The sequence below is a fragment of the Macrobrachium nipponense genome, chromosome 39, assembly GCF_015104395.2.
Source record: "Macrobrachium nipponense isolate FS-2020 chromosome 39, ASM1510439v2, whole genome shotgun sequence".
Classification (NCBI taxonomy): Eukaryota; Metazoa; Arthropoda; class Malacostraca; order Decapoda; family Palaemonidae; genus Macrobrachium; species Macrobrachium nipponense.
Window position 1 is genome coordinate 47,772,521 of NC_061099.1, and position 11,999 is coordinate 47,784,519.

General features: G+C 34.3%; 1 protein-coding gene across 1 annotated transcript in view; it reads left to right on the forward strand.

Annotated features, from left to right (window-relative positions):
* The window catches only part of LOC135210455 (uncharacterized protein DDB_G0271670-like), a 24,820-nt gene extending 14,292 nt beyond the window's left edge, over nucleotides 1-10,528 (forward strand). Inside the window, exon 2 of the mRNA XM_064243350.1 lies at nucleotides 10,313-10,528. Coding sequence (XP_064099420.1) covers nucleotides 10,313-10,528 — 216 coding nt within the window. The remainder of the gene's footprint in view (nucleotides 1-10,312) is intronic.
* Nucleotides 10,529-11,999: the final 1,471 nt, after the last annotated feature.

Below are 11,999 nucleotides of genomic sequence, written 5' to 3' on the forward strand. Positions count from 1 at the left end.
GTGAAAATGGTGAACAAGCCGTTCGGAATCTGCTGCTTTTCTTCAGGTATTACCATAATCACCGTTTTATTTCGAGGTATCTAATAGAATATACAAGTGGAACATATATAATGAAAAGGAACCTGAAACCATATTCCAATATGCATTTTGGCCGCAATGAAGCCAAAGTTGTTTTATTTCTATTGTACAGAGCTTATTCATAACAAAATAAATTCACTTTAATAGCCCTAGCCAGCCCACCTGAAATAATTGTTTGTAAATAACCGTGTACTTTTCTATCCTCAGTCAATCCATAGGGTTGTCAGTTCTTTAACCATCCTGGTCTTCAGAAAAGATTTACGGTCTTGTCAGATATAAGAACTCATCCCCTCATATCTTTACATAAAACCTAAGGTTCTGTTTATTCTGAACTGCTTAATGTGTAGCATTTAGCCATGACCATGCTGCTGTTTTCCTCTTAGTCTTTTCGTATGGAGAATGAAAGCTTTGAATAAATTTTTCACAACCAATTCTAACACGATAGGAACCAATTCGCCATCTACAATAGCCCTTTGTCTTTTGTTTTAGAACTAAATTGAGAGCCCTTAAAAGAACTTCGAAAGCTTCCCCAGTACAAAGTCTATTACCATGATGGGGTCGAGTGTAAAATCCTTCCAAATAGTCGTTTTCACTCATGGATTGCGGGAATATTTAGGATAAATATTGGAGCGGTTACTCAGTAATCATCGACTGATCTCATGCAGTTTGCAAAATAAATGTATCATGGTTCATTGGACCAATTACAGGTCAACCGGAAGAGGTAACAAAATATCAGATGAAAACTATATATACACTTTTAATATGAAATCATTTGATTTTCTCGTGAATTTGGTGTATTTATTTAACTATAGATATTTTTTGTAACAGTTTTAACTGGTGAATATATTCGTTCATTGTATGATTTAAGCATTTAGTCTAAACAGCAAAACTAGAGTATAGCTATAATCTAAGTATTATTAATTCTTTTTATATTTTCATGTAAATTTAAAACATCCAGTAGTACGATGTCTTAATTATGTAAACAGACAACCATTAATGCGACAAATTACTTAAGATATGCAATGCTTGAAAGTGAAAGTGAATTTTAGAAATCCCGAACAAAGGGACATTTTCGTTTAACACATGAACCCCGCCTCCCCCACCCAACACACACATATTTTATTAAGATCCCTGAAGTCTGCTGTTATTAGAAATGAGTTTATTTATTCAAATGAGATTTGTAATATTCGGATTTCAATATGAAAGAAAGAAATTACAAATTATTCTAATAACTTTGTTTACAGAGTCAACACTAATACGATTGTGATGTTGTGTTATTTATGTTATTAATTGCTTGAAATGAGAAAGCGTTGGGATGGATCTCTGAAAGAATAAACGCTTCAAGATTCCATGAAATTGTTGCAAGTGTTGCATAACGCGTCCTTTGCTTCTTTCACATCATTCTTAAATCTTCAAAATGCTTCATATAATTCTTACTTATTCAAAATATATTTTTTTTATAATTTTCATGTTTTTTTTTATTATATCGTTTTCATTCATTCCCGTAAAATGGAGCTTACATTTGATATTTCCAGAAGCGTGATTTTTCCTTAAATTAAGCTCTTATGGAGATGCTATACGCTGGAAAATATTTTAATTGTATGGTGCTCCCATTACCAAAATGCAGCAGATGTTAATTTCAGCAATAAAGGAAAATATGAAAGATAAAAAAGGTTTGTTTGTACTTTTTTACGTTGCATTGGAACCAGTGGTTATTCAGCAACGGGACCAACGGCTTTACATGACTTCCGAACCACGTCGAGAGTGAACTTCTATCAACAGAAATACACATCTCTAACCCATCAGCGGAATACCCGAGAATCGAACTCGTGGCTACCGAGGTGGCAAGCCAACACCATGCCGACCACGCCACTGAGGCACTGATATAACAGGTACAAACTTTAATAAGGTCGCTATGGGACCGGATCACTTCCTACGTATTGCTCGATAGGGGTTACAAAGTTCAGAGTTATTGCTCGTCAGTATTAACTCAATTCTGCTCAAGAGATGTTTTCCAGCAATCTTTATTCCTGTTTTATTCTGCTCTGAACGCAAAAGTTGGAAGTAGTAAGGTCGTATAATGAACTCATGACGCGATAGGGTTACAAAGTTCGAAGTTAATGGCCAGTTTCATAGACCGAAAAAATTTCATTCAGTATTTCAGTAATAAGATTCAATTTTGATTTTAGGATACTCATGTGATTATGGAAAGGTTCAGCTTCTGACTGTTTTTGAATTCTATACAAAACTGAAACCGACTGATAACCTATAAAAGTCGTGATCTTGCTAGGTTTAAAGCGACAACAGTCACTGATAGTTAATACTGGTTTACGTGACACTTATTTAGTTTGTTTGAATTTTTACTCCGGTCCCTTCCGTAGTTCGATATTGTTTACAATATACTCAGATTGATGAAGGATTTATCATGAAGAGATACTAGTAGAAATAAGTTTAGATTTGTTGGTTTCTGTATTAGTATCGAAGACAAGTAAGAGAGATACCTTGTAAAACTGCCGCTATCAAATATATAAAAATGATAGAATCTAAAGAAGAAAAAAAATTAAGTTTCTACCATATTTTAATGCTAATGATGCTGAAATGAATCGTAACTTCAAATTACCATTAATAAGGCTTCGGAAATTTAAACCTAAATCAAGATGAAATTCATGAAATCACAGTAATGGTCTGCAACTGTGAAAGTCATTGGTATTCCAGTTGGAAGAGCCACTTGATTTATGTCATTGATATAACCATTTCAAGTACTCTCAAAGCTGAGTTAATGGTGTTATGTCAAACCACATTTCAGCTACAGATACTATATGACCATAGATGCTGATTAATAATCAGGATTGGCGCTCTAACATACATTAGTTGTCTTAAATCCTTACCAGAATCCCATCTTTTTTTTTTCAATCCTTTTAAAATGATTGGGATCGGTTTAAAAAAGAAGTAAATTTAATATCATTGCTGTTTCTTGCCATTTTTAAGGTAAATATCCCTTGAAAATTTTTTTATAATATATATATGTATGTATGTACACTCGGCAAGGAATGTTAAGATACAGTTTTTTTTAAATCTTCGGACATTAGTATTCAATAATGCCACACCTGGCAACTCTTAAGAAAGGGGGCGGAGCTTCAAAATCATAGCGTTTGTTGCTTTCTAGATTTCCATTAACTTTACACCATAAAGATTCTGTAGAGGTCCTTTAATAATTTATACTTGAATGTGGAAAACAAGGCTCTATATTATTCGTATTGTTGATTTGGTAACGTCACTTCAGGGTAGAATATCGATCATCCTTTTTAAAACCTACTGTGAAACCTTATTTATAAGTAATGTTTGACAATAAACTGACGTAACATTCATGCGTAATTGAAGACGGATCTTAAACAATGAGAGAAAGTGTTTCAAAAATTTGGGCAGTACTTGTGGAAATCGTGAGGAACAATACAGTAAAGAATGAAATATTATACGATAGAGAGAGCGCGCAAGCATACGCCTATCGATAGAGATACTTAATTCATTAAATATACTTTGAGAGATTAAGTGACAATATTTTTTTTTCAAATTTTTCAAAATTGGGGAGAGAGAGAGAGAGAGAGAGAGAGGAGAGACGAGATGAGAGAGAGAGATAGAGAGAGAGAGAGAGAGAGAGAGAGAGAGCACAAGCTTAGCCTATCTATAGAGATACTTAATTCATTATATTTTACTTTGAAAGATTGAGTGATAATATTTTTTTCAAATGTGCTTTTAAAAGAGAGAGTGGAGAGAGAGAAGATTGAGAGCAGAGAGAGAGAGAGAGAGAGAGAGAGAGAGAGAGAGAGCACAAGCATAGGCCTATCTGTAGAGATACTTAATTCATTATATTTATTTTGAAAGATTGAGTGATAATATTTTTTCAAATGTGTTTTAAAGAGAGAGAGAGAGAGAGAGAGAGAGAGAGAGAGAGAGAGAGAGAGAGAGAGAGAGAGAGAGAGAGACAAAATCTGCTTACGTGAAAGCTTAGGCCTATTTGTAACTGCTTAATTTTCATTATATTTTCTTTGGGAGAGTTAACTGGGAATATGTTTTTAATTTTTAAAGTATGTTTTAGAATGTGGGGAGAGAGAGAGAGAGAGACGAGAGAGAGAGAGGGATGGGGATTGAGTTAGAAAGATTTCTTGAGGAGATGAGAGAGAGAGAGAGAGAGAGAGAAAGGAAAATTATGTATTGGTGACGGACCTTTGTGACGGGGAAACAAGGCGGAGAAGAAAGAGAAAGAAGCGGTGAGGTCGGTGCACAGATATCTGGGAAACGGGGTGATATGACTGCCATATTATGAAGGATCATAATATTCAAGTTAATTCTCTAAGAAATTCATACCCTAATCTTGATTTCATTCGACAGTTGCCATAACATTCAAAGATTGTAAAAAGACGTGGAAAATTTTAGACACAGGCTGCGGTCATTCTTGCTCTCTTGATATAATCTTTACTTTTGAAAATCGGGTTTGTTTCATCCACAAATCATTCCCGAAAAAAGCTGTGTTCAGTAAAAATAGCTATTACCACAAATAACTCAATATGTATTGCACGGGCAATTAAAGTTTTATATCGTGCAAATGATGCTGATGTGTTGGGAGATCTGTCAGCCTCGCAGCAAAGAAATGCATTTACGAACTGCTTTGTAATGGGGAGCATATAGCCAGAAAAGCTTTGAGCTGACATGCTACTTTAACCTTGATAAAGATTTATGTTTAAACGACGGAGCTTTGTAAAACAGCAACTAGCATTCGATCCATGTCAACGTCAAAGTAATCAAAGTGTAAATCTGTTACATAAGCCAGTATCCAGTGACTTGCGCTTTCCCGCTCGAAGTTCTAGGGCTCCTCCACATCATAGAAAACGCTCTTGCGGATGCAACTAGATTTGCTCAACCTACCTTAACCTTGGCAACATTGGCTGCCATTGACGTCAGCTAACATTAAACGCTTTGGAATACAAACATGAGTTTGTAGAAGCTAAAAATAATTGCATTCGCCACTTACAATGATACAATAATATCCCGTTCATGAAGGAAACGAGATATATATTGTCGTCGTGATACATAGTACTACAATCAGAAATTCACATTCTATCTACCAGATCTCTATGAACGAATCCATCTGAGAAATTCCAATTACTTCGGACATATATCGTGTTTTAAGTATCTGAACGGTTTTGTTTTGCAGTTTTAACGTAATAATATGATATAATTTGCAGTGTATTTTCATATTCTAGATTAAATTTTAGAGCGATATGTCTTTTCAGTAAAAACAAATGGGGAAATTCGATGAACGAAAGCTAATGAAAACTGTATCTTCAGTTTTCTTGTCGAGTGTACATGTTTGGTATATATTTACATACATACATATAAATACAAGTATGTACGTATACATACTGTATAAGTTAAATCTTAGTTTACCCAGACCACAGAGCTGGTAACAGCTCTCTACGGCTGGCCCGAAGGATCAGATATTTTTATTGGGGCTAGGAAACCTACTTAGCAAACGGGAACCATCCTACAGCTTATTGTGGGATCCGAACAACATTATAGCGAGAAAGGAATAATGTCTTATCACCAAACATAAATTCCTCTGATTCCACGTTACTGTATACTGTAGATATCATATATATATATATATATATATATATATATATATATATATATATCATATATATCTATATATATCTATATATATATATATATATATATATATATATATATATATATATATATATATATATATACATATATATATACAGTAAATTGGAATCAGAGGAATTTATGTCTGGTGATTAGAAAAAAAAAAAATATATATGCATATATATATATATATATATATATATATATATATGTGTGTGTGTGTGTGTGTGTGTGTGTGTGTATGTGTGTGTGTATGGACAGGTAGGTAGATAGATAGACAGATCTACTCTAGATATACGCATGGGTATGTGTGGGAGGTCTAACGTGCGCGTGTGTTGGTGTTTGCTTGTGAATATCTTCTAACTGTAGTTTAACGTTATGTGAGCTGTATGGCCCATAAAAGGGAACAGGGAAAAGAAATACACGACTATGAATTTCTATTGCAGCGCTGCCCTCCAATTCACGGCTGGAAATGAATTGAACTTTATCACTGCACATAAAATAACGGTGGTTTGACTTCCTTCAGCTCCGTATCTTGTCGATACTGAGATACATATTTACATAAAACCAAGTATATTGAATACATAGACGTTATCAACCATAGCACGAATTTCTGTTACATGGTTTTCCCTTGTGAGTTTCTGCCCACCCAACCACGGATATTTCTCGGGGTAATCGGCAAAAAAGCTTTGCTGTATTTTTCGAATGGAAAATGTCATTTTCGTAGTGGCTCTCGCTGAAGCGAAGTATTTTCCCAAAGGTAGCCGGTTATTTCTTTCTCGAACAATATACCTTTTCATTGTTTATCTTTATCGTTCGCCCGCCGTTTTTCCTTTCATTTGCTTTTGTTGATTCCCGGCGTCATTCCTTTCCTCTGAAGAGCCCAAAGGTTTTATGTTTTCGAAATTGAAAAGGTTTTATGCAGAACTGAATGATTTTCAGTCTTATAGAGCCACCTTTGAAGGAGTATGCTTTAAATGTATTTTTTTAGCCATAACAGGGCTGCGTGATGTATTTTAGTACAGCAGTGGTTCTCAACCGCGGGGGAAGGGGGTTGGTTCAGAGTGTCAGGAGAGAGAGAGAGAGAGAGAGAGAGAGAGATTATGACCACAGATTGGCACGCTCAAACTGGCTCTAGGACCACAGAAAAAGCAGCGTGCATCGGTCTTAACTACTGAGAGGTCACGATGGGCGTTTTCCCAACAACTTAGAAGTGTTTGCGTTAGTACAGTGGTTCTTGACCTGGGGGGCGCGTCCCGTCAGCAATTTCCAGGGGATGCGCGATCCCTAGGGAAAAATGGAAAAAAAATTCCACTTATATTCGTTATTCTCTTGAAAAGAGTGAGGAACTAATATTCAGAAGTTGATGAAAAAATGTAAAAGTATCCCCTTATAACGTTACTTTCCTGGAGTCTACTACTCTAGTTAGGCTCGTTGGGCTGACCATAGTTTGTAATTATTGACCTCCTTTCCTATCCCTCGAAACCCCTTCTCTTTCTCATTTTTTTTCTTTAAATCTGGAAGGAAATTTTACTCATAGATGCAAGGGGGCGTGAAAGAAAGGACCAACTCTTAGAAGGAGCGTGGTAATAAAAAGGTTAAGAACCTCTGCGATAATATTTTGTTGCATATTATTTGGAATGCACCTATTGAGTCACAAGATTTTGGAAAGGGGGCGATGGGGAAGAATGACATTCTGACATATTATGGTGTGCATGGACAACCCCCCCCCCCCTCCCCCCCCCCCCCCGCCCCCCCCCCCAAAAAAAAAAAAAAAAAAAAAAAAACACTGAACTATAGTATAGTAGAATCTTCCACAGGCAGAGTTAAGCAACTTTAGGTCAGGTCAAACTAATTTTTAAATACCTAAACGGGGTCCCACGATGTCGCAATGCAAAATCGCGCGTTTGGTTTGACAAATGACAAGAAAAAAGGTTAGACGCAAAGGATTATTCTCAAGTACTGATGAGGCAAAGGCAAAATATACAAATATTAAAAAACTGAATGTACCATTGTTGAGTCAGAGTCGGAAAAAAAAAAAAAAAAAAAAAAAAAAAAACAGAATTTAATCTACCTTTTAGAAAATGTATCCTGAATACATTTTGTGAAACGTCAGAATGTGATGAATGATGGAAACAGAAAATGGCAAGGTAAAAAGGTATAATAGTAATATGAAAAGAAACTACAAATAAACAAAAATATGATATGGCGCTTAGTGACAAAACGAATATGGCAAGATATTGGAAATTTCCCCTAAATCTGACAGGAGTCTAGAAGTGGCCTTCTATGAAACTGTTTTATATATCTAGCGACATGATAACACTAAACAACGAACTTGATCAAGTAAACAAAACGCCAAGTGACCAATATTAATATTGTATTATTACTAATATAATATATAATATATATATATAATATATATATATATTATATATAATTGCTACTTTCAAAATGCATGTTTCCCCTCTTTGAAATGTCATGTAACATTTTCTCAGATTCCTAGATAGCTTAGAATAGGATGGTAAATGTGTATTCAGATTTCGCATTACATGTTGTAAAAGAATATATATATAACGTAAAAAGAGAGGGATTTTTACTTTGTCTTTTCCAAACTACGAATGTTTAACTTTTATGTGAACACTGTAAGATTAGAGGGTCTGCGAGATCCGTTTACTTTCCTAAATCTGTCAACGCATGTGATAGCAAGAGAATTGAGTCTTGCGTTGTTATCAAAACATGTCAATCTTAATTGTCGCTCAGCCTCCGTTTCGATCGAGTAGAGTACATCTTTCTTTTTTTTTTTATAACAGACTCGTCTTGTACGCGTAGGTCTTTGTCAAGTTCCACGTGCATGTTACACATTTCTTTATGAAGATTGCATCAGATTTCAAAGCTGCTGGAAGCATTCTTGACAAGAACGTTTTGTATCATATCTTCAATCCAGTTTCCGCAAGAGGATTCATTCTATCTTAGGACCTCGAAGAAGTCAGATCTCTCTCTCTCTCTCTCACTCGAAATCATTGAGATTATATTAATGTAACGTAAATTGGTCACTCGTAACTTAGAATTTCGTATTTGATATTTCTTAGAGTTTATTTAGTGTTATTTAGTTTCTTTTGTGGAATCGGAACAAACATGATTTTGTAACGGTGCCTGGTTTTTGTGGAAGTGTGAATCAAGCCTGCAGCAAAGAGAAAGAAAGAAGTTGGTATACCAAAAAGGTAAAGTGTGTTATATTTTTATTAGTTGCAACTAATAACTAATAACGGTTAGGTAACAACTAATAACTAATAATGGATAGGGAGTGTGGTTAACTAATAACAGATGGTTGTGAAGGTTTGGTAAAAACTGTTGGTTACAGTGTTATGAGTGAAAACATTTACACTTTTACACATTGCGTATTTTTTGTGTTTGTGTTTGTTCCATTGTTTGTGCACTTATTCATTTTCTTATTGAAGTGTGTCTTTTTATTTTATATTTTCATTTGCATTCACAATTTAATTGACTTAGTTATTTTCATTGCTTAATCATTGCACATTTAATTAATTTAACATTTATGAATTAATTTGCATTTACTTAGAATTCTTTTAAAGTTTTATTGTTGTTTATCCTCTTGTGAATTAATTTCAAATTTTTTTCAATTTATTGCCTAACACTTTTGAATTTTTGATTGAATTAATTTTCTTGAATTTTGTGATAAATTAATTTTGATTTAATTTTACTTAATTTGATTCAAGAATTAATTAAACTTTACTTTGTTTTCAAGTAACAGTAATTTTCCCTGATATTGTGAATTTTACTTATAAATTTTGAATTTAATAATAAATTTTTGTATTTAAAATTTTTATAAGTGTTTGTTTTTATACCAGTATATATGATTATGATTATATTGATGATAGGTAGAAACATAGAGTGGTAATTGATTTGCTTTCCTTCAATTTTCTTGAAGTGACTTAGAAATCAGGGAAGTACTTAGACTTCTGAAATCAGGGAAATACTTAGACTTTTAAAGTTGTTGATGGAGTGATGCCCTTTGATTAATTTAATTAATTACTTTTACAAGATTACCTCACACCTGTTTTGATGAACTTAGTCTGATTTTCTGCAATACTGGTAAGTGTTAAGGGATCACTGTTGCCTTTAGAGTATTCAGTCGTTTAAACGTGTTTTATGAGGGTTCAGGTGCGTCTGGCTTTTGGTGAGGTAATCTTTGATGCATGGTAACCAGATACTTATTGGCACATCGTAACAATATATATATATATATATATATGTATATATATATATAGTATATATATATATATATATATATTGTATGTATGTGTCTGTGTGTGTGTGTATAGACAAAGTATAAACATATATTTATACATATACATGTATACATACAGACACATCAGTGATAACATATGCATATGAAGCACTGTGATTTTATTTGCTTTATATTCTTAAACCAACCAAATCAGGTCCAGTAAGTTTCATCGCGGAAGTGATGATGTTTGATGATTGATACATTTTGGTTTCAGTTCCGGACCATTTGCCTAGAGTCAATAATTCGGTGAAAAACCAGAATTCACTTCCAGAGTCAAGCCAATTTCAGTCACTCAATAGGCAGCAACTCAATCCCTCCTCCTCCTCCTCCTCCTCCTCCTCCTCCTCCTCCTCCTCCTCCTCCTCCTCCTCCTCCTCCTCCTCCTCCTCCTCCTCCTCCTCCTTCTTTGAGCTGGCATTTCACCTGCTATTGACATGTAATCGAACTCGAGTCGGATCTCGTCACAGTTTTTAGTGACAGTTCCGAGTCATTTCACTCTGAATCCACCGTAGCTAACAATGTTTGCCACGTCGTTTTATGGGTTCACATTTTCTCGAATTGCTAACGACTTGTTAAACCAAACGTATCCATATACAATGGCAAGTCTTAAAATAGCACGTAGTATTTGTTTACACGAGAATATAGAGTCTATATTCCGTACCTTTGTTCTCTGAATCTTTCAGACTATGTTAGGTAGGGAAGGTTGTTCTGGCAACATTGTATTTTAGTCAACCGTAAATGATACAAACCGTATTTGTCGAAGGTAACGAATATTCCCGTATTATTTCGATACGATGTAAACTACATTCTCTAAAACGCTTTTGCCCAAAACTCAAGGATACTCCTAAAGCATTTTAACTAAAGGTAAAAGGTTTCACTGCCAGTTTGATCAAAGGTAACGGGTATCCCTCAGAGCAATTTGATGATAGGAAATGAATACTTTTAAATACTTTTAGTCAATGTAAAAAAGGAGAAATTCCGAAAAATATTTTGCAAAAAGGTATTAAGTAGGGGTACTTTCTAAACATTTTTGATGAACTTTGTAAAAAAATTTCTCATGCTATATTTAATTTTCCTGGTTCTTTCTTCTTTGCACAATTTATACATCTTTCTTGAGTTTCGTTAGAAAAATCTTTTAAAAAAATTTTTTTTTAAATAAGCTTTTATTAAAATGCACTAAAAAAGTGAACAATTATTTTTTGAGACATCAGGATTTTCTTGCAATTAATCGTGTCCACAAAAATGATTCTATCGAGTTAAAGAAGATGTAAAAAATCCGAAGAGCTTCAAACACAATTATTTGTCGTTGGTTAAAACTGTTTCTCTGACCATGTACATCAGAATAAACCCGTATCGTTTCTCGTTTTAATGGGGTTAAAATAAAAAAAAATAAAAAAGCGTGCGCACAGTCACACACTACTGAATTTATGTAAACCAGTGCATTAAACTTCAACATCATCAGAAGTGCTTTGATGTCGCAAAAAAATACTTTAATACTCATCTCTACTACCTCGCATGGTCTCTGGTCTAAACGAGGACTTTATTACTAGATCTGCCTTGATAGGCATCTCATCCCTAGCAAAAGCCTTCTAGATTATTCAAAGTATCCACTAACCTCATCTACCTTTCTTTCCACCATCAAGCCATCGCAAAATACTATGATCCGTCTCGACGCTTAAGCTTTTTTTTCTATTTATTTTATTTTATTATCAAAAAAAGTTTTTTCTATTTTTTTTTTTTTAAATCTCAATGTATCCTCCTTCACCTACAGAAACTACCCAGATGTATTTCAGCTTTCCTTTGTGTTTTATCAGTGATCCCACTCTATCCCCTAAGAGCTGTGAACTCCTGCTACCTTAATGCTGACCACTTGTGCGAATATCAACCTTTCTTGCCATACCGCCATAAGAAATATATATTCACATATCTCTATATGACTGCAGCA